At 40.1% G+C, this 22,191-nt stretch overlaps 2 protein-coding genes and 1 long non-coding RNA gene across 7 annotated transcripts; 2 read left to right on the top strand and 1 right to left on the bottom strand.

The window, feature by feature from the left end:
- The first annotated feature begins 7,849 nt into the window (after window positions 1-7,849).
- On the top strand, window positions 7,850-8,730 carry LOC135616163 (uncharacterized). Its single transcript, XM_065115348.1, has 2 exons — window positions 7,850-8,270; window positions 8,346-8,730. Exons 1-2 carry the CDS (start codon window positions 7,884-7,886, stop codon window positions 8,526-8,528), a joined length of 570 nt encoding a protein of 189 aa, XP_064971420.1. The 5' UTR covers window positions 7,850-7,883; the 3' UTR covers window positions 8,529-8,730.
- A 3,554-nt stretch (window positions 8,731-12,284) lies between these two features.
- On the bottom strand, window positions 12,285-15,467 carry LOC135617380 (uncharacterized). Of its 3 annotated transcripts, XR_010488720.1 has the most exons (6): window positions 15,292-15,467; window positions 15,029-15,206; window positions 14,696-14,743; window positions 14,499-14,611; window positions 14,236-14,392; window positions 12,285-12,822 (listed from the first exon to the last, which is right to left on the bottom strand). It is a non-coding gene; the product is annotated as an uncharacterized LOC135617380 (long non-coding RNA). The 3 variants fall into 3 exon arrangements; XR_010488719.1 differs by having other exon boundaries at window positions 15,029-15,467; XR_010488721.1 differs by having other exon boundaries at window positions 14,505-14,611; window positions 15,029-15,467.
- Window positions 15,468-16,151: 684 nt separating this feature from the next.
- On the top strand, window positions 16,152-20,965 carry LOC135582864 (ubiquitin-conjugating enzyme E2 22-like). Of its 3 annotated transcripts, none has more exons than XM_065117492.1 (7): window positions 16,152-16,300; window positions 18,979-19,108; window positions 19,218-19,362; window positions 19,449-19,526; window positions 19,614-19,726; window positions 20,061-20,164; window positions 20,417-20,965. In XM_065117492.1, exons 2-7 carry the CDS (start codon window positions 19,106-19,108, stop codon window positions 20,736-20,738), a joined length of 765 nt encoding a protein of 254 aa, XP_064973564.1. In that variant the 5' UTR covers window positions 16,152-16,300; window positions 18,979-19,105; the 3' UTR covers window positions 20,739-20,965. The 3 variants fall into 3 exon arrangements, with proteins under 3 accessions (XP_064973564.1, XP_064973566.1, XP_064973565.1); XM_065117494.1 differs by having other exon boundaries at window positions 16,188-16,300; window positions 18,984-19,108; XM_065117493.1 differs by having other exon boundaries at window positions 16,258-16,400.
- Window positions 20,966-22,191: the final 1,226 nt, after the last annotated feature.

Raw genomic sequence — 22,191 nt, 5'->3', positions numbered from 1 at the left:
ATCATCCACTCTTAGTATTATGAGAGGAATATCATATCTGTTCTTGCTCAAGCAAATCCTTAATCAGGGTCATTCATATTGAGAGAGAAAAAAATTCTTCAAGTGAATTTGATTAAAGCAAGACTCGAGTAGATTTTGTATGGGCCTGATAGCACCATGTTTGCTATACGATCTCTAGGATATTAGATGGATGAGAGACTATGATATACGATAACTGAGGGTAGATATGTTCAATGTATTGAAACACCTTGTATCATTTGAAGACTATAGCATAATGACTTGCTACATCCGTAGTCGATGAGTTGAGTGAATTATTATAGAGATACTAATTCATTTAATCAAAATGAGTTATGATAGGTACGACTCATGGACAACTCAATATTGAGCATAGAGGGTCACACATATATGATAGGTGTTGCGATGAGTAGAGGTTTGGATATGAGATATCCACTAATCCCTTGTCTTATTGGATTTGAAATAAATCCCTGAATTATTAGATCATGTGGATAAGATCCAATAAGAGCTAATAAGATATTAATGGGTAGAAATCCACTAATTCAAGAGGCATGTGTAATTGGATAGAGATCCATTACTCAATAGAGCATGATTCATTAGAGTTAAGTGATATAAACCTCTATAAATATGAGGGCCCAAAAGGTATCATGAGCTAGTTTCCTTTTGGCCACCCCTCATATTCTCTTCCCTCTTCTCTCCCCTCAGCCGACAGCCCTTGTTTGGGGCATGTGGATAGCAAGAAGGGTCAAGCCCTTCTTGATCATGGTATAGTCTTATAGTGCACGTGGAGAAAAAGATCGTGCTATGATTTGAGGAGTATTGTCACCTCATGTGCTGTGTGGATTATTGCTAAAGAGAAGATATTTGACCTCTTTTATCCAGAGATTTGGATCTACGATTTTAGGGATATACGATCTCACATATGTAAATTATCTTACATGTGTTATGCAACTTTCAGTTTTACATTTTTCGTACACCAAACTTCGCACGACCATCCGATATTAGATTTTTTTGAACCTATTTTATTTACTATTCTTTTACTGTATAAGTAATGTCGTCTAAAGTTTCCTAATAGTGTAGACATTGTTGACTTTGTTAGTTATATAATGTTGTTTGCATCTTATTATTTTTAAACAAATTATACTTCACCAATTCTAACTCCTTTTATTTTATATTATTGATAATTTAAAATTATTAATAAATTATAATTGGGTGATAACTATGCATTTTTATCTTTCTAAGAAGATTTCAACTATCGACGATCAGATAAAGAATATGAATATGAAGTAGGGTGGTGACGCAAAGATTATTGGATACATACGAGGCTATGTACCAATATTAATAATAAGTTAAATATTATTTTGATGTACATATGATTTGTTTTATAGAATAACTTAAAATCTTATGTTTTATAGAGTAACTTTAAATTGTATTATTTGTACCAATATTAATGATATGTACATATTTAAGAGGCTATGTACTAATTATTAATGATAAGTTAAATATCATTTTGATGTACATATTATTTGCTTTTTTTTCTTTCTAATGATGGCTATGTCCACGGGTCCACGGTCGGTGAACAAAGGTGCACAGGTGTTGGTGATAAGTTAAATAACTCATTAATGATAAGTTATTTAACTTATTAATGATAAGTTAAATAACTCACTTTACTTTCGAGACAGGTGTTGGTGAACAAAGGTGCCGTGATTGATGAGTCAGCACGGCTAGGTCCACGGGTCGATGTCGGGAGTTCTCTGTCGGCTAAGCTAGACGCCGAGGTAGGTCAGGCCTTCGCGACGGGGTGTTGGTCAGCGTTTCTTGGTCCGAGCGCCGTCTGCGTCGAGCTGCGTCTCTTCGTTCTCGGGATAAGTGACAACTCGCACTCGTTCACCGGATGGCGATTTCCGGATCGAGACGCTCGTGGCTCGGGGTTAACTGCTTCCCTGCAAAAAAGGCCTTCGTCGGGTGATTCCCGACTTTGGCCCCTCCGACAAGCAAGTCAGTTGTGGGCGGAATTGCTTTCCTCCCCCTGGGCCGGATGTCGGGCAAAGGTCTTTATACTATTGTCCGAGAGTCGGTCGTACACGGGTTGATGTGACGGACGTGTCAAACAGTGCCTTTGTACAGATTCTGACTTGTCATGTCTTGCGGGCGATGCTGTGTCGGGATTCTCGAGATGTGCCAAGTAACGACTTGATACGGATTCCTGACGTGTGACACCAATTGTAGCGTGTCTTGGATCCAAAATAGACCCTATCAATAGGGTTTTGTTAAATCAAGCGGAATCGATCTATATGAAAGAACTGATTCATGTCTTACGACTAGTTCTAAAAATTATTTAAATAATTGTCTAAAGGCATCTTTGTCTAGAAAAAATAAGATGCCCCAAATAAAAACGAATAGAGGTATCATCTGATTTAAAAAACAAATAGTGAAAGATTTTTTAAAAGATAAATTATGCAGACGAAAACATATCCATCTATGTTTGCCGTCATCATCATCATCATCATCAAGCAGGCTTGTCCGAGCCAGCTGTACCCAACATTCTTCATATAATGTTCTTGCAGAGAAACATGCAGCATCTGAGGCTACATATATTTTTCTTTTACGAGGAGTCAATTCGATCTTAGCAGCACCGCAAGCGAACGGACTGGTGTTCGTCTCTAATCCAATACCGAAGTGGTGGATTAGATGGAGGGTTGAAGTATGTCACGGCTTATGCATGTGTTCTACCTTCTCCCGGCGGTCTCTTCTTATACTTATTTCCAGAGTAATAATTTCCGGTGTTGCCGAGCGTTCCAGAGGAAGGATGTCCTTTTCGAAGTTAGTGGCCCCAATAAATGGCGACAAGTTGCTGATAATAACCTAACGAGGGCGGTGTTTCTTTGCCTCACTTGTTCTTCTCTCACCGTATATATATATATATATATATATATATATTAGTTGCTCATTTGAATCAGGTAAAAGGTGGGACTGACTTGATCATGAACTCATGATGATCATGAACTCGATCGATTAATGGCTAAGGTGTGAAATAATATTAATATACAAATTAAGTCAAATCGATAACTAGTCATGTTTGATTGACTTTGGAATCGAACACCCTAGTTAGACGATTAATGTGTTTTGAGTGTATATCAGCAAATGTCATCAATCGGTAATCACCAAAATATATGTAAGAAGCCTTCCACCCTCTCTCTCTCTCTCTCTCTCTCTCTCTCTCTCTCTCTCTCTCTCTATATATATATATATATATATATATATATATATATATATATATATATATATATATATATGGAGAAAAAAGAAAAAAAAATAAAGGAAGGAAAGAAAGAGAGATCAATTCCATCTGAATAATCCGAAATCTTCCTGCTTAAGAAGGTGGTGCTGATCTTTTGTTTCCAAAGTGCTTCCCTTGAGATAATGTTGATTCTGAAAGAAACCCATGATTGAAATGCGAACAGCTAAATCCCTTATTTGGATCAAATGGACAACAACTATACATCGCTCGACAAGCCACGTATAATAACGATATATATGTCGTCACCATGATTTTAAGGACACACTGTATTATTTTCACAAGGAAGAAAAGGATGGAAAGATGTTGTCTTGGTCGTGAGAAGAGATATAGAAATTACAAGATCTCTGGGAGGACTCGATCAGCCGGCACGAATTTTCTTGCGTCCACGGCATGGCAGCGGGATGAAGACCGAGGCGAGGTCGCTGGGGACGGGGTAGTAACCCTTGGGTGGAGGCCCGAGCTTCCTCTTCGCCGGCCGGGGTTTCCTCGGGGCCGGTGGGAGCACCGGCTGGCACACCGGCTGTTCCGACTTTGGTGTAACGCACTCCGCCTCTCCGTTGTCGGTGGACTCGGACACCTCTTCTTCGGCCGGCTTGGCGTCGATCCCGGTGGTCCGGATCGGCGCGAGGGGTGGCGATTCCTGGGCGTCGAACTCCAACCCCATAGTTCGATGTCGACGATGAAGAAGTAAGCCACCAAGGGGGCTAAGGAGAAGATGAGGAGCAGGCGTGGAGGCACATGAGATGATGGTAGAGGTACAAAGGAGAGAACAGAATTATATGGTGAGATGGTGCAAAGGAGTTAAATAGTCATTGAAGCGAGCGAAGGGAAGGAGGGGCAGCGAGAGAGAGAGAGAGAGAGAGAAAGGCAAATGATTGCGAGGAATGGAGGCGTGGGGAAGGAGACGAGAGCTTCTAAAAGTACTGTGTGGAAAACGTAAGAAGCCGAAAGGAGGAGGAGAGGGTTGAAGCCTTTCTTGGCTGAGCTGTTTCATGTGCCTGCCTGCGTGTTGACCCACCGATGTGTCCTTCCTTTGCGTGGCTTGTGGGACACACCCTTCTCCGTTATTAATTTAACAATAATAATAATAATAATGATAGACGCGTAGCGAGAGGTGCCATCCGAGACGGGAAACACGGTGGGTAAGCTACATGGCATCAAATGCCGCGGGACCCACCAGCTCTGCAACAGAAAGAGCTCCGTGTCCCCTCCCCTATGTGAGACAGGCGATCTCCACCGTAGAGGTTGGTCAATTGTCTCTCATTGAAAGCCTTAAAAGTCCATAATGTAATTAAATGCAATTTAAAATAAAATAAAATATACACATTTTGATAATTTTTAATTGGTATCTTTCTTCATTTTATTTTATTTTTTAAATAACATTCCTAATTTAAAAAATATAAAACTGTCATTAAAAGTTTTTTACATCGCTATAGACTTTTGATCTATTATAATATTTTTTGACTTTTTACAGTGCTCTTTCTTATCACCACAATAAAAATATTATAAAATTTATTTAAAAAATCATAAATGATCTAAATAACCTTTATACCTTAATTAGACTAATTAAAAGTCAAAAATATTACATTACAATAATTTATAAACAATGACAATCAAAGAGGTATGGTATGATACCAATAAAACACTATAAATACTATTAAAACACACTGTAAATGAATAAAATAAAAACACTGTAATAATTAAAAATCAATATAAAAACTAATAAATTTTTAAAAAAAGATATTTTAAATATTTTTCAAATTAAGAGTATTATTTGAAACAAAAATTAAAAAAAAGGGTCAAAATATGAATATTTTTTAATACTTGAAAAAGAATAATAACACGTTCAAAATCAGGAGGTGTTTTTTGAATTGACACGCTGTCGCCTCGTGGAGAGAAGGTTGAATCGAAGAGGAGCTCGAGGGGAGAAGTGGGAGACCAGAATAGAATACGAAAGTTGCATGTGATGTCCAAAAGGGTGGCAGCCTTCTTCATCAAGCATCCGACACTCCATTATTGACTTTGGACATGGCTTTCCTCCACTGCGCTGACATAAAAACTCCAGTGGTTGCTTGAGAAAGCACAAAATCTTCGAGTGATCCTAGAACCACTTGATGAAGAATTAATTTAGGCTCAGTACCATCTTCCACTGCATGCATGAAATGCCCTGCTAGCTCTGCTGCAGCAAGATAAATGTTGCTTGGAAAGCTCTTCTTCTCCATGTTCTAAGATTCAACTATACACGTAAACAAATGACCTTATTTTGTTGTTACCCTCCGAAAGAAATCTCTATACTCCTTCCTTCCGGGAGAAGAAAACGTGGAAGGCGTGTGTTGTGTACTGTTAGGGCTACCACAAGATCATCACTTGCATGCTGTTCGAGAACGAGAGGTTGCTGCAACAAGCCATCGCCGAGGAATGGTAGTTGGTAGCAACCGGTAAGTGGCGCTGCATCATCTCTCCGTTTCAGTAATGAATGAATGAATGAAGTCCTATCCGAGAGAGAATACGGATCGATTCTGGTTTGTCATTTGTGTGATTCCCAGCTAATCTGATATCTCGAAAAGAAGCACAATAATAAGAAGCTAGTGTCTCTTTCTACAAGAGGCCTACGAGAGCAAAAGAAATGAACTTTTGACGACTGGAAAGTCGTGAATTGTACTTTGGAATCTCCCGAGATGTGAGAAAAAAAGATGATGGGATTTCACCCGGCTTCCTTGGATGAGAAGGATCGACTCAAATGATTCCCTCGCAATGTTTACAGACACCTCTCTTTTGTTTATAGCTAATGGCAGGCATTACTTTGGTAGATCTCAGAGGATGGATTAAAGGGAAGCCCGCCACATGCTCAACGTCATTTCGCACATGGCATGCACAGAACAGTGAGGAGGAAGCGTAAACACTATTCTACTTATAATTACTAGGCGTTGCAGTAGGAAGACATTTATCCCCATATCCGCTTAAACATCACTTAGCTCTTTGGATTAAAGATAAGACTGGGCAGAGGATGGAATCTCATGGAAGCAAGAGGCATGGTGGCTGGGGATGAGCAGTAGTGGTTAGGTGATCCGTACCTTATCATTTCCAGTGACTCTCTTACACCTTCCAACACTAGTAGATTCCTTTTATTAGTACCTCTAATTGGCATTTATTTGGTCACTTTTGATTCTTTCTTCGTGAGAGTTTGAAGCCTTCAGTCATCATAGTAATTAAGTGACAAAAATAATTGCATGGGATGAGCCATGTTACCACCCTTTCCTCTCCATTTTTCATCCAAACCTTACTAGCAAAAGCTGATTTCTTTCTTTCTTTCTCTTCTTTTACTGAGTGTCAAGCTTCCACGGAACATGTTGGCTCAACAAAAAACACATAGGTACATCCAAAAACACTGGTGGAACAGGTTGGGTATTCCCGTCCTGACCAAAATATCAGCATAGGATGCCTCCTAATGATCCTCCCCGGTGATGGTGATAGTTGTGGTGGTTGTCTTGTCTACACCACCCTCAGCAGCTACCATTAAAAATGTACCCAACCTTTCTTCTACACGATTAATGATAGCTAGTATCAACACGTTTGTTCCTTATGATATAGTAGTCACCTCAGTTTACACCAATATACACAAAAAAACCAAGTCCAAGAAGACGAGGTTAGTGTGCGTCCATATATTTCTTCCATTCGGATGACCTTTGTCTTGTGTTTAGTGCCACATATCCTGATAGGTACCAAAAAAGTATATGACGGAACTTTGGCGCACCAAACAAGTATCGAAACCCTGCAAGATTTATATGTAATGGCACTTTGTTGCTACACAAAATATGAACTATTGTATGGCCACGGAGACTGTGACGGTGATCACAATACCCCAAATCCAAATATAAACGATGGCCATGTGTAGGTGGATGGAACCAGTTGTCGACTACCGTAGCCATTGCTTCGGTTAAGCATGTCTCGATGAAAGGAAACACACAAATGCAGTTCTTTATGGCTAATAGGTAACGTACAAGATAACATATATCCCTTACCTAATTCTGATTCCTGCTCCCACTAAACAAAAAAGCTCTCACTACTTCCAAGGGAGAGAGAAATTGCAGCAAGAGAGAACCTGGTACCAAAAAAATGCAAGGAAAAGAGATAAAGCAACCCTCCTAATAGCTTGAGACAGTAGGGGTCACATATATTATAAGATAATCCCTGAAGAACTTTTTTTTAAGTGTGATATTTGGAATTGACATTGCTTCATTGTTCAGCTCGTATGTCTTCTAGCTGTTCTCCTTTTTTGATTTGTTGGGACGTCAGCCACCATATCGTCGAAACAGTGGAAGAGTGATCACAGACATCAATGGAAGCACTTCCATTAGGACGAGGGGAGTCCTTCGTACGTGCAATTTAGCTGAGGGCCCAATCCATTAGGTGGCCCAATTAAGTCGTTAATGTTCACGAGCCATCGCCATGAATTGGGCGTCAGGCAGCACGGGGCCCACATGGTCTACCTACGATCCGCCACGGACCAGAAGGAAATAAAGATTCCAAAGGTGCCACGTGCCAGTTCCTTATTAGCGGCGCCAAGATGGAAACGCTGCTCGCATCGTCGAGCGTCCGCCTTCGAGCCCTCCTCCCGCGCTCCTGCTCTCGCCGCGTTCCCACAGTTCGGAAGCGGACCCTCCGACACACTCCTCCTCCGAGGAGGAGGAACATGAGCGCCTCCGCCGACGCAGCGGCGGTCACCGCCGGAGTCCCCGCGCCTTCCCCACCGGGAAGCGGCGGAGACAATCCACCTGGGGCCGACGTCGTCGTGCAGTACGTGGTCCTCCGGCGCGACCTGATCGACAGTTGGCCGCTCGGGAGCGTCGTCACCCAGGGCTGCCATGCCTCGGTGGCCGCCGTCTGGAACTACCGCCACCACCCCGACGTCCTCGCCTACTGCTCCGACCACAACCTCGACTCCATGCACAAGGTCTGTTCGATCAAATGCCTCTGTTAGCCTTTTTTTGTTTTTTTTAATTTCCGGGTCTTATGTTTGCTTTATTAGGTGACACTGGAGGTGAAGGGTGAAACGCAGTTGAGGAACCTGTCGGACAAGCTCAAGACGGGAGGGATCGATCATAAGCTGTGGGTGGAGCAGCCGGAGGACTTCCCCACATGCCTTGCAACCAGGCCCTATCCAAAGTCTCAGGTTGCCTCTTTCTTTAAGAAGCTAAAGCTCTGCAAGTAAGCAGTAAAGCAGTAAAAATAATGCCACCAGGTGTTCGATCTAATGCCATCAATTGTTCGATTGGTGTCTTTAACTGCTATTCCTCTTCAAACTGAAACGATTTGTGAGGTCTTCAATAAATGCATCCAACATTAGTATCTAAAGAAGATACTCTATAATTTAAAAAAAAATAAAGAAAAAAAATATAAATATTGTTTTTGTATGTGAGAGGATATAAAAAGTGATTGATTGATGTCATATGGTGAAAATTTTAATTTATCTACGTGAATATAAACGAGATTTATTAAACCATATTAAATCTTACTTGACTTTTCGATGAGTTCTTTTACTTTTTTAAATTCTTCTATCCCTCTCCGACACATCACCGTTATCATCATTGCCTTCACGAAGAAGAATAATAAGAATAGCACAATCCTTATATCACAACACGATCATCATTTTCTTAAAAATTAGAATATGGATTGGAACTTAAAAATTAGTCCTACATCGAAAGTGAGTAAAACTAAAATTGACTTATAAAGGTCTAATAAATATATTATTATTAATTTTAATTTAAATATTTTAATTTATGGTTTGAGTCAAACGTAATTGATAGATCGATTAGTCCATCAAGCTCGAGTCTTAGCATTTATGAGCCATTATTGGGTTACGCTTTACAACACACGTGCCTCTTACATTTATAAATTTTATAAACTCAACAACAAATAAATATCATCATATGAATTAAAATAATTATAATTATAAAAAAAATAATATAAATAATATTAATATTAATATTTTAAAAAATAAGTGAATCAAATATTAATGATCATTACATTCATTCTTTATATCAATCTTTCCTTCATTCGTGTTTCATTTTATCAACATCATACAGATAATTTTTAAAATTCTTCTATTTAAGTTCAAATACTATTTTGTTATAAATCAAATTAATCTTTATAATATCTCATATCTTAATCTCTCCTTTAAGTATACAAATCATGATTATGTTATTATTATATAAAAATTTAATGTTAGAAACTAAAAGTAAACAATGATAAATCAAATTTACAATACATATATTTCAATATTATCCAAAAAAATCTTTATCTGATCTATAACTATACCATCATCAAATCCGAAAGACATAACAACATAGATTTAAAATATATATATATTTATGTTATACTTTTTTTTTATCATTTAAGAGAAGACTATAGATTAATCTAAGATGATAATTAAAATAATTATTCTCATTAAAATAATATCATAAGAAATCATACTATAATTAAAACAAAATATTGATCAGATATATAGTTAAATAATGTCAGTCCAAAACCACTCGAATCCAACGGTTGTAAAGCTCACACCATCTTCGACCCTGCTCCTCGATTCTGTGGCCTAATCGAGGGACATCCCCAGTGTGATACCTTCTATCGTTTGAATCATCTCATCTCGATTTGGGATCGATCCAGTTTGATTGGATGCATGGCGTTGTACGTATCAGGTTTTGTTCTACGGACGTGCACTCCTTTCGATCAATCGATCTCGATGATAAGTGCGTTCGGGTTCTCTTCTTTGGTTTCATCTTCGCCTCTCTCATCACAGTGGCACGAGCACATCACGCATAACATAGAACAGATGGGGACTACTGATCCAAAACGAAGAAGGAAAATGACGTCACCCGAGGAAGATATCGCGGTACTGTATCGCGTACATCGCAATACGTTTGGTGGAAGAGATAAGACCGTGCACAAAAGCTGTCATCCACCGAGGGGTTCTTATAGCTTTTCTCTTTTATAATTTTTTTCTCCTGCACGGACTTCAGCAATACCATTGGAACATAAGTAGCCATTGCTATCACACCGTCCAATGATGTATACTGCTGTTATACTGTGGTGACTTTGGTTGCTGTCGATCGTAATGTAGTGATATGCAATTTCATGTGTGATGCCCACATATTTTATTTCATATGCACTTGCATTGCAGCTCCCAAAATGATCATCTAATCTTACATAACCTTACATTTACTCATGGAAAAAAAAAAAGAGTAATAGGACAGTGGACTGAGTTTTGTGTTCTTAGCTTTAATCTCAATGGTCCAACATCAATGTGTTCTTGAGGTCATTTAACAATCTGGCTGTAGATGACGACACACAGCTTTAGTTCCAAGGATTAACATAGCAGCAACCTTGAGCGTTAAAGATCAACTGCAGGCAGATGTTGTAAGCACCATGAGAGTTAAGATATTGCGTTCTCACCCAAAGAGAAAGAAGAACATCGAAACAGACTCCCCATTCCACTGACACACACAGAGGAAAGCCGAAATAGCTTTGAGAGCCGAGTCAAAGATCGAGTTACAAGGTGAGATTTTAGGGAACGCCAAGTGCTGAAGTTACGATTTTTACATGAAAGATGGGATCTTGAGACCAGAGTGGAGCTATAATCCATCAAGGATAGGTGACGAGGCGCCGGGAACAGTGGGTGCAGGAGTACTTCGTCGTGGTCTTGAGGCACACGGGAAGGCAGCAAAGCCGCAGCGACTTCTCCACGTCCGTCGCCATCACGACACCGCCGCAGTAGGGGCAGTTCCCCGGCGCCTTGTGGGTCCCCAGCGCCTTCTCCTCCTCCCCGCACCCGAACACCAAGCACATCTTTCTTCCTCCCTCTTCTTCTCCTTCGGCTCGCTGCTGCTGTTGTGTTCTTCGGTTTGCCCATAAATAGAGGAGTACTCACCGTTGCTGTCACATACGATTCGCGTGCACAAAATCCATGTCCTTTTCATGTAAGATTAACTATCATTCTGAGGTTTGTTCTTCGTTATCATCATCATATATAGGTATATATATTATATATAATTTAGTGGGGTGACTGTTGTGCTCTATCCAATGTAAAGACACTTTAGGCGGACCATTTTCTAGCTAGACACTGTGATAGCCTTCGTCGGTAATCATGTATCTGGTGCAAAAGCCTTCCGCATTGAACAAAGCACCGAAAAGGTTAGAACATAGCAATGACATGTTCACGTCGGAGAGAAGCTTTCACTGGCTTGACGTGCTGGTCTCTGTCACACCACCTTTCATTTCAAGGGTTTCCAACTTTATCATTGTTTTGGTCAAGGTACAGTCTTATTATATTTATTTTGATACCTACTTATTTTAGACAAAGTCGCATCGGCATTTTTGATAGGGTATATTCAATCATAATCACGTCCAAATTGACGTGGAGCCTCACGTGACACAAGCACGTTGAGATAACACCTTGGACCCTCGTGAGATAACGGACCATACTCTATTGTTCGGAGTCGTACGAGACAACGCCATATAGTATAGAATCACTCAAAAACATATAAAACGTCATCGCACGACATGAAACTGTGCAGGCTATCTGTCTGAAGCCTTGACAGTTATTAATGGATTGTGTACGATTGACTCTCAATCGTAAATATATAGATCGATCTCCCCTGACCAACGTTAGGATATGAACCTCGAATACTAAAAACACTTCAATTCCTCATATTGACTTGAGCTTGAAAGGGGTTAAGCTGAGAATCCCTCTTCCGACTTTAACCTGTGTGTTGGAATCTAACGTGGAAGAGCCCAACGTGTCAGAACCAACCTCTTACTCTATTTCGAGTCAATCTAGCAGACGATGTTCCCACCCGACCTAGCACCGGCCTGCTCGCTTCAAGAAAAGAAAACACGTGGGCGACCTTGTGTTCTTGATATCGATAGGAGCCGTGATACCTCCCCCACGGCTTGAAGTTGCACAATAATATTCGTGTAAGAGAACACGTTGCAAGTTATGCATCAAATGTGTCTGCTTGCATTGGAATTATACAGAGATTAGGATTATACGCATTCTAATATGGACCATCATTCATCGACGCATTCCCTTTCGGTAGATGCAGCAGTCCAAATACTGGATCAGAGATCTGCCTCGCACGTGGGAGGTAAGATCCACTTACGACCGTACGTAGTAGCAGTCATGTTGCGCCCATCACGTGACGCCGACACGCCACCTACTCCCACGGCCGCCGTCGGTTTCACGCGAGGTAGCCGTATCGCGAGCAGCAACAGGTTGGTGGTGGGCTTGCCCGAGGAGGCCGACGACGGAACGCATCTCGGCTCACGTGACTCCGACGCGTCACTTGCTCCTGTCCGTGTTTCCACGGAAGGGCGGACGAGCCGCCGTACCTGCTCCGCTGCAGCCGTCCGTACGCCTGACGCCATCGTGGTGGTGGTGGAGGAGGAGGTCCCCCCAAGGCGTGCCAACTGCCGGCCCTGACACACTCGTCGTTGGATGTCACAGCGTCCTGCAATTGTAGCATCATATAGTGATACCATGACTTTGAAATATGTATGTTCCAACTGATTAAAACAAAACAAAATCAGCCTGCTTGGAATGAGTCATGGGTTGCAGAAGAAAAATCAATAATATGGTTGTCAAGGTTGCAGATGATAGAACATGATGTGCACAACTCAGTAGAAATTCCTCGGTGAGTAAAGCCCCACATGGTGTTATGTGGTTTCTTCAAAGAACCTACAGATCTTTTGTGTTAGCTATGTACAACTCCACACTCATCCACCAAGGGTTGGATGCTTCCAAAAAGTCTGGATAAAGTTAGGCCAATCATCAAGAGGTGGGTGAATAGTTCCTGGTGGATGTAGGGGGTTTCATCTGGACATGCTACTGCTTCCACTATTTCAAATTGCAACTTACCAGCTTATACAATAAAATGATATATACAATTGAATCTTTCAAAAAACCAAAAGATAATAGAAAAGAGAAGCATAATAAAAATGAGAAGCAACCAAATGTTTGGTGGTCTATGTGACAATGTGTATTAAGGACCATGAAAAGAACAGTTATAAGCTCAAGTTGGGTCTCAGGCGAGGCCATGCTTACTCTCAAAAATAGTCAGATTTTTACCTCATCAGCTGAAACACTACACTACAGATCTTACTATGTTTCAGCCATTTCAGCCAAAGTTAATAATTGCTGACTGGTTTAAACATTTGCCCAACCCTTTAATAAATGGGGAAATTAGCAAGCAAGATATGCAAACAGCTTCGTCTAACATGCATGACAACATTGGCATACATCTCCAAACCCCATTTTCACCCTATATGATTCATATTTTTTCCAAAATCCAAGGAAAGTAAAAAAGTTCATCAAGGCTTCCTTGAGCTTTTCCTACATCTCATCATAACTGTCTTCAAGAAGTCCCAAAATAGACCCACTTGTGATTGTGTACACACATCCGGCACAAATGCACAAAAAATTAGCTCGAGTTCTGGACAAGGCATCATATTGAACCCTCCAATGAGCCACAGCAACTTGTGCTAACTACATAAGCTAATTGGGTGAAATGAACAGAACACCAACACTCTCTCTTTCTCATATTTTTCTCAAATCTATCAAATCCTTGTATACCCAGGTATCGTGGGCACAATTTATTTATACTTATAGGAGTCATGTTACAATTCCTTAAAACAACATATCATAAAAAATCTCATAATATATCATTCGATATTATTTTCTGTAGCATATAATGCATAATAAAAATTCTTTTTTTTCTTCAACCAAAATTATAGAAAGTATACAAATCATCGAATCATGTGCTGTAAACAAGATGATATAAAAAATAAAACAACAATTAAAGCTCAGCGCACATGCACCAAAGGAAATCTCCAATCAGGTTAATGAACAAAAGAAAACAACTCACCTCTCTCTAGCCTTCTCAAATTCATCTTTTAGATCCATTACGTATAGTGCATGGAGAGAGTCCACAAGGGTTGCTCCAAGACCACAAAAACTATTCACACCACTCTTTGATTGCGACCGGTCATAGAGGGAAAGACATCACGTAATTACAATTGAATCTTAAGATTGAAAAGCCAAGAAAAGAAGTTAGTTCATAAATAAAAATGAAACTATAGCCTTGAGAGGCTATTGTATTCAAAACAAACCGGAAAGAAGCGTAGTCACCTTAACCTTTTCTCTACGTTGATTGTTAACAAGATCAAATTCATCGATAAGTTTGTCATTTGTACCAGAGGAAACTTCACCCCGCATGACCACCACCCCTCTACTTTCTGTAGCTACAGGGAAACAACAGTAGAGCAACCTTCAAACATCACTAAACTAAAGGAATCGATAGACGAATACATAAACATTGAATTTACATGATCGTGCAATCGGTTCAATTCTTCCCCAAGTTGGGTAATATCAGCCTGCACATATAAAACACATTAGCTTCCTAGCAACCCATGATCGCTGAACTTTGAAGACCCAAGTCATTCTTTGAATATCAATGATTTAAAGGGGCAGATGATACAGTATAAGAGGAAGGATAATAATCCCAAGGGTCCTCTTAAATCTTCAAATGTGTTTCTGGTAGAGGAGTTCACACATTGCAAAGGAGCCACTTTATCAATTTATTGAACTGAAATCATGCCTTTTGCATCCCCAAATATAACATGTTATCCAATTTTCAAGACGATGGTTGCAATGCTTACCAGAAAAGTTAAGGGGCTCTCCAGTTCCAACCAACAAAGAAGAAATGATGGCTCCACAGATAGACCATTCTTGTTCCAGCCTTTTTTTTTTTTTTTCTCATTAAAGGTAAAGAACTCTGGTGTGTAGGTTTTTATAGGCAAGCAATATAAGATGATCCAATCAGCAAGAACTTCAAATCTAGCCAACGATCAGAATCAAGCAAAGACAAAAATTAGGGAAGAAAGAAACATACGAGCGGAACGAAGGATGGGGCGTCCCTCACCTCATGCTCCCGGATTAGGTAGGGAAGGCCAATCCCAGATGGCAATAACGAAGATGACGAAGACGAAGGCGAGCCGCATCGGGTGCCTGAGGTAGTAGGCGGAGTGGAGGTACCGGTGGCAGCTCGAGGAGGAGGACCTCGGAGCCATCGTATCGTCCGGAGACGAGAACCCAGACTCCGGTCGTTGCAAGCGTCGGATTCGCCCTTATATTTTTTCTTTTTTTTATATTAAATAAATTTTCATTAAACTAAGCAAATAAAAATCATGAATATCTAATATCATTAAAAAGTGAAGACTATTACACTCTCCCGTTAGAAAATAATTTATTTTTCTAAACTATCGCTTCGATAAAAAAAAAAAAAAAATTATTTATGAATGATATTCACATAAAATAATTTTTTATCGATCGTAATTGACTAATTATTAATGATATAAGATAAATATTTACTGAATATTGATACATGAAATACATCATGAACATATATGATGGCTCCTTAACTAACCTTAACCTTACTTATTAAGCCTGAAGTCTAAATATTCTATTAGTATATCATCAAATCCTTATGCATGCGAGCCTAAGTGTGCTTCCACGACAAGGGTCGACGAACCCGGTGAACCCGGTTCATTCGAGCAGACCGGGCCGCGGAATTCCGACACCAAGCGGTTCCCACGGCCCACTCCAGGGACTTGTGAAGTTACCATATAGCCCTTCGGTTCGACGAAGAAATGGGCATGGGACGTCCCTCGTCTCTGCCCGCAAAGCCAACTTACAAAAGTATTCATGGTCGGTGGATGACTCATAGAAGAAGATATGGTAATTTGACGAAATTGCGAAGGGTAATATTGACATATGGGGATGTCCACATCCCCTGCCCGACGCGAGCAGGCGCACCCGAGAGGAAGTCACGTCCCCTCTCTCTCTCTCTCTCTCTCTCTCTGATGTTCCTCTCCGACCGCATTCGATCTCGCTTTACCGACCCGAAAGATCTTCGATTCCAAATTGTTCGGGTGAGTTCCCCTTCTCTCCAAATGTCGCTCTTCGCTTCTTTGATGGATCAGAGTTTCTGATGTTTTCTGGGGAATCGATTTCTGGTGGTTCTTTCATTTCGTAAGTGATTTCGGAGATTCTTTGTCGTGATTTCCTATTATTGTGTTTATATTGTGTTTTGTCTGAAGATAATGTGTTTTTGGTTTTTCGTTGAAAGCCGGCAGCTTCGTCTGGGTTTTGTGGAAGGAACGATTTCTTAACTAGGGATCCGAATTTTCACCTACACGGGTTCTCTTAAGATTTGATTCATTTTGTTTATTCTAAGTCTTCTGCAAGATCTGGATCAGTGTTCGGCCGTGCAAGATGAGACCTTTTGTGCCTTTTGATTCGGTTTCCTTTGGTTGCTGCATGATCGAGCTAGCTAGGGTTTTTCGTTTGGGTTTCTTTACTTTCCTCGGAATAGGTTGATTTGGGGGATTTGTTAGATTAGGTGATGATTTCTGCCAGACATGGATTTATGAGCTGGTGGATTTAGTTGATTTTTAGGGCAATCATTTGAGAGTGTCAAAAAACTGTGTGAGGTTAGATAGGGTCATTAGGCAGTGCATTGACAGGCTGTGCTCGTAACAGAAATGTACGACGAAGGAAGGAATACCTCGATCATTTGCTTTGTTATACATCGATTTTGAGATGGCATACGAGTTACCTATCAAGTTTCTTAGACTCGGTTACGTTAGTTGGATGGCTGTTGCAAAGAAGCACTTTGCGCTTTGGTATAAATAATTGATCTGCAGCTTATTGCTGAATTCATGGTAGTATGGCTTGTTTGGTATGCCACAATAAATTGGCAATATGCCACAATAATCTTTCCATCCTCTGATGGTTCCTCTAAAGTTGATTCCTGTAGTCCTGTGAGAGCCAAAAGCAGTAATTTTCAGAGACAAATCAATTTTGGTACTCTTGCATTGCACAGGTGATCACTGTCTTGTGCATTCATTGACAAGCTAAGAGTGGTAATGTGTTGCCATCTGAAGCTGGATTTGTTGTAAGTTATTCGAGGGCTCACTTGGTACTCTATTGGTAGTTAGCACCTACTGTTGATCCACTAGTTTTCTCAGTTTCCTATTAGGTTGAGAGAAGTTAACATATGCACATATTTTGACTCGAGGAAGGAAGAAGTTTGTGGATGGAAAGATAGAATAGGAAAGTTTTAAGAATAACATTTATTTACACCAACATTTTTATTATCTGGCTACTTTCTTCGAATGAAATCAAGGATGACAAAAGGACCATGTGGTGTCAATCATGTTGAACTGATTTACATTTATCTTGGCAAATCTATTCATGAGTTGATATCAACTTTCATTGATATTACTTGTTAGCATGTCTATGACCTTTTTTCAGAAAATTTTTACATCAACTGGAAATTCATTTATAATTATTGCAGGTGTAGATCAATAGTAAAAATTTTATTCTACACAGTGGCTATGCTCTGAACACATCATTTGATGACTTCAAACTCTCTTGAAGGTCATTGGTACCTATTCCATATAAAGTCATGAGAAGTTCTATATTTTGTTTCAGGACATAATATAATAGTAAAGTATATCTGCTGGTATATACTCTGAATGATGGAGGTGAGAGAACATTGCCAAAGCAATGGCACTGAAGGGTCAGAAAGTTAGCAAACAATGATACACTTCTAACATACACAATGATGTTTTTCTGATATTTATTTGAATTTTGAAGATCCATGAACTTAACCTATGTATAATTTGGATATAACAATGGATGATTTCTTTTAGCAAAGAGAAGCAGTTGAAACCTATGTGTGCTCTAGACTGATCACATTGCATGGTGCATACCTATGTAAGTTTAGCACATCAAATTATCTACTTTACAAGCATTTTTCCCTGTTACCTTTCATCTTATAATGGTCAAATTTTGTGTGGGCACATTACTTCTCATACACTAGCTTATATTTTTTTGTTGCAAGGCTGTTATACATTCCTGTTAACTCTCATCCTATGTGAGTTGCAAGGTTGTTGTCTTCTGCATATACTATCTGCTTGTGTAAGTCAAACATTCTGGTGTTTTGCATTTGGCAATGTGTCTTTTCACCATACGACATTATAATACTGTATACCTATTACACACAAGAGTACATGGTAGAGACTGGCTTCTCTTCTGTTCTGGTCAACTCTTGACTTACGAAAATAATATGAATTGCCAAGCTTAATTATGATGGTCAACTTTTGGGGATGGTAAAATGGGAAGTTGATAGGTATCTGTTAGCTGTGGGAGCCTGGATTTTAATCTCAGTATCTTGTTAGTTGTTAGTATTATAAGCATGAGTGACTTTGTGACTAATAAAGACATCACCAGAGAGTATTCCTTGATGTATCAACTCCAATAGTGGAGCTTTAGTTCTTCCTTTTCTTTAAAACTGTGGTGTTATTCTTACTTTAGATCATGTAAATAGATTGCCTTCTTGTTAGGAAATTAAGTGTACATTTTAGCACCCGTAAGCAATTCTTAATTCTCAGTCTCACTTCTTTCAGTTGAGTATCATACTAATTATTATCTGTGACCTTTTTAGCACAAATTCATTGTGAGATTCTAACTGCCACTGCTTTATGATTCACAAGCACCTAAGTTATCCTTTTTCAAAAAACCAACTCCTATACCATTTCTGCAGATCAGCTGCAGCAATCGGTGACAATCCCTGTAGTCTGAGCTGCACCCAAGCATAGTGGATACAGCAACCCGATCTACATTTTGTGTTGAAGGTCGAAGGAACACTCTTTGCGGTCACTTTTCCAACAATGGTGAGTGTAATTTTGAAAATTTTGAATTTAAGAATCTATCTGGGCCAGTTGCTTAGAATAGCTGGTGAAGTTTTCTCCACGATACTAATTTGTTTGCTATCTTAAGCAGGCAACCAATGAGAACCTTTCACCAAATGTCATCAAGCAACTTGCTAAGGAATTGAAGAATTTAGACGAAACACCTCCTGATGGCATTAAAGTGATTGTTAATGATGATGACTTTTCTATTATATTTGCTGATATTGAGGGTCCTGGTACGTGACTGAGTAGAGATATCTTTCCATTTACCTTTTGGCATGGAAATTAACAATCCACAAGTTTGTGCTACACAAACCTGCAGCTGGAACTCCATATGAGAATGGTGTATTTCGCATGAAGCTTTTACTGTCTCATGACTTCCCCCAGTCTCCTCCAAAAGGTGTTGTATTGTTATTGTATGCTAATGCTAGCAAGTCATGCTGTTATTTATAATTTGACAAGGATCAAGTTTTCCATTATTTTGCAGGCTACTTCTTGACCAAAATATTTCATCCAAACATTGCAACGAATGGTGAAATTTGTGTTAACACACTCAAAAAGGATTGGAATCCAAGCCTTGGATTAAGACATGTGTTGCTTGTAAGTTCCAAGTGTTCCTGATCCACCTTCATGTTCTGTCAATCACTATTGTTACTCAACCAATTCTAGGTATGGCAATGAGCTGTAGCCATTAGGGAAACATTACTTTGGAATTGTCAATTCCCACTTTGATATGTTCTTTTAAAGGGATCTTTGTTGGAAAATTCATCCTGAATCTTGACTATGTTGGTGTTACCATAATATATTATCTAAATCAGAATTTGTTTAATGGTCAGCTGTTTTGCTCTTGTACTAACTCGAGAGATCCCACAAGTACAAAGTTTGCAGCTTGTTTTTATGTCACTAATGTGGTCCATGTTGTTGCTTCTAACAGGTTGTCAGATGCTTGCTCATTGAGCCATTCCCAGAATCTGCACTAAATGAGCAAGCTGGTAAAATGTTGCTTGAAAACTACGAGGAGTATGCTAGGCATGCAAGGTTTGCTGCTGCTCTCTCTCTCTCTATCTCTCTCTCTCTCTCTCACACACACACACACACATACACACGCCCTTGCACATGCATACACACATTTTGCTTTTACTACCAAAGAGCCAGTAGACCAAGAAAACTCTCTATTCGGTTGGTAGAGATGTCCATATATTACGACATCAGCCTATTCACTTTGGATTGATCTGGATAACTGCTATGGGTGGACAGGCTCATGGTGAGTTTTATGATGCATCTCTGCAGGTTATATACAGGGATACATGCTCTTAAACCTAAGTCGAATGTTAAGACGGGGGCAATCTGTGAGTCCACCACAGCTTTGAATGTGGATCAAAGAATTACAGAATCCACAGGGAAAGAACCCTTGCTTACCACTCCATTATCTACTTCTTCCAAATCCAAAGGACCAGTGACAAATGCACAAGATCAGAATGCCAGTATTGCCCCTCTAGTGGAGCCTGTTGTTGGAGCATCAGCAATTCAAAAGAAGGAAGGACTTGCTGTAAAAGCTCAGGTAGATAAGAAGAAGATTGATGCTAGGAAGAAGAGCTTGAAAAGACTATAGATATATCTTATATTAGGATGTCGGGTGCAGTAACTAGTCAAGCTATCTACTAGATGTGCTTAGCAATTGGAATAATCTTAACAGCAAGCAAACTGGGGTAGAAAGGACATCTCTACGAATTGTATATCTTAGTCTCATTCTTTGTACATTGTTTATGCAAGCAACGTTATATTCTGACTGAAGAATGTTGGTCCTTCTGGGCTATAAAGTATCTCACTTGCTGTGTACTTGCATTGTCTTAGAACTCCTTTTGTTCTACTAAGCTGATAGCCAAAGTGACTTGTCTGCTTTGTTGCTCTCTTTAACACGAGGATCATTCTTTTGGCAGTGTTACTCTAAAATCAATGCTTTTGAAATGCATATGAAGTTTTTTTTCTGGTTGATTTATGTGATTGTACATTTTATTTTTGTACCTAATCTTTTCCTGCTCTTCTCCTTTGTGTGACATTGTTTGCGGCAATCAAAAGCAGGAAACCTCATGCATCTTGTTGGAAATAGACCGACTGTTGAAGTTGATGTTAAATTGTTCTTGTGCTCAACTTTTTTTGGTTCGCCAAACAAAGAAAAGAAGATTCGATCGTAGCTTCTGTACATCCTCTAGTTGGCTCTTGAAAGCTGCCAGAATATTGATCTGTCTCAATATTCCCACTCCACTAGCAACATAACTCTCCAGACAGAGTCCATCAAAGAGCTTGCTGATTTCATCTCTCGGTTGCATTATTGTATCTTTGCTGATCTCATCCGCTGCTTGACCTCACATCTGAAGCTTTCAATAACGAGTGGTTCTTCCTGTGACACAGCTTGAAGGCCAGCAATTTAACGTGCGATGCACGTTTATATCGAAGATCCAGTGTTTGTGGCGAAGCACATGAGAGCTGAGACGAGCGAGTCCATGGCTGAGCATGGTCTTCGGTGGCACTCCTCAGTGCCTCAATCTGGTCTCATATCATATGCACCGGTTAGGAAAACTCCGCCATGGTCCATAACATCTTTCCAGATGTAAGGTCAATCGAGCTCCTGGCCATGCTTTCCACGCCCTGTTTTGTGGTCCGTCTTCCTCGCTTGAAATCTGTGGTAGCTCCATCCTTTGGTGAGTCCACAATTTGGATCTCAGGTGGAGCCAGAAACTCCGCAATCTCATACTGTAGTAGCCAGCCAGTAGGTGAAGGAACACGTCGTTGGGTCCCCAAATCTAATGCATGCAACCGGTGACGGTGTTCGTTTCCCCGTGACTAAATTGAATCAGATCCATGCAATTACCATGTCCCAAGCGCTCCTCTCTCTCTTTCGTGCGCACACGTGGCTGGGAGTTGTGGCGTCCCTGTCCGGCGACGACGACGTCATTGCGCCGCACAACGAGTGGCTGTGATGCGTTGAGTGCGTTGGAAGAAGACCCCGCCCGCCTTTAAATATGCCCTCGGATTAAATGACCCTTCTGCCCTCGTATCCGCCT

This window comes from Musa acuminata, chromosome BXJ2-7, assembly GCF_036884655.1.
Source record: "Musa acuminata AAA Group cultivar baxijiao chromosome BXJ2-7, Cavendish_Baxijiao_AAA, whole genome shotgun sequence".
Lineage (NCBI taxonomy): Eukaryota > Viridiplantae > Streptophyta > Magnoliopsida > Zingiberales > Musaceae > Musa > Musa acuminata.
Note: the sequence above shows the minus strand (reverse complement) of the source record. Positions and strands in the feature narration are given on the sequence as shown.

Excerpts from the sequence above, each read along its gene's own strand:
- LOC135616163 (XM_065115348.1), top strand. The coding sequence starts at position 7,884 with ATGGAAACGCTGCTCGCATCGTCGAGCGTCCGCCTTCGAGCCCTCCTC. Across the intron at positions 8,271-8,345 it reads ACCTCGACTCCATGCACAAG|GTGACACTGGAGGTGAAGGG; the intron begins GTCTGTTCGATC and ends TTGCTTTATTAG.
- LOC135582864 (XM_065117492.1), top strand. Across the intron at positions 19,527-19,613 it reads CCCCCAGTCTCCTCCAAAAG|GCTACTTCTTGACCAAAATA; the intron begins GTGTTGTATTGT and ends ATTATTTTGCAG. Across the intron at positions 20,165-20,416 it reads GAGTATGCTAGGCATGCAAG|GTTATATACAGGGATACATG; the intron begins GTTTGCTGCTGC and ends GCATCTCTGCAG.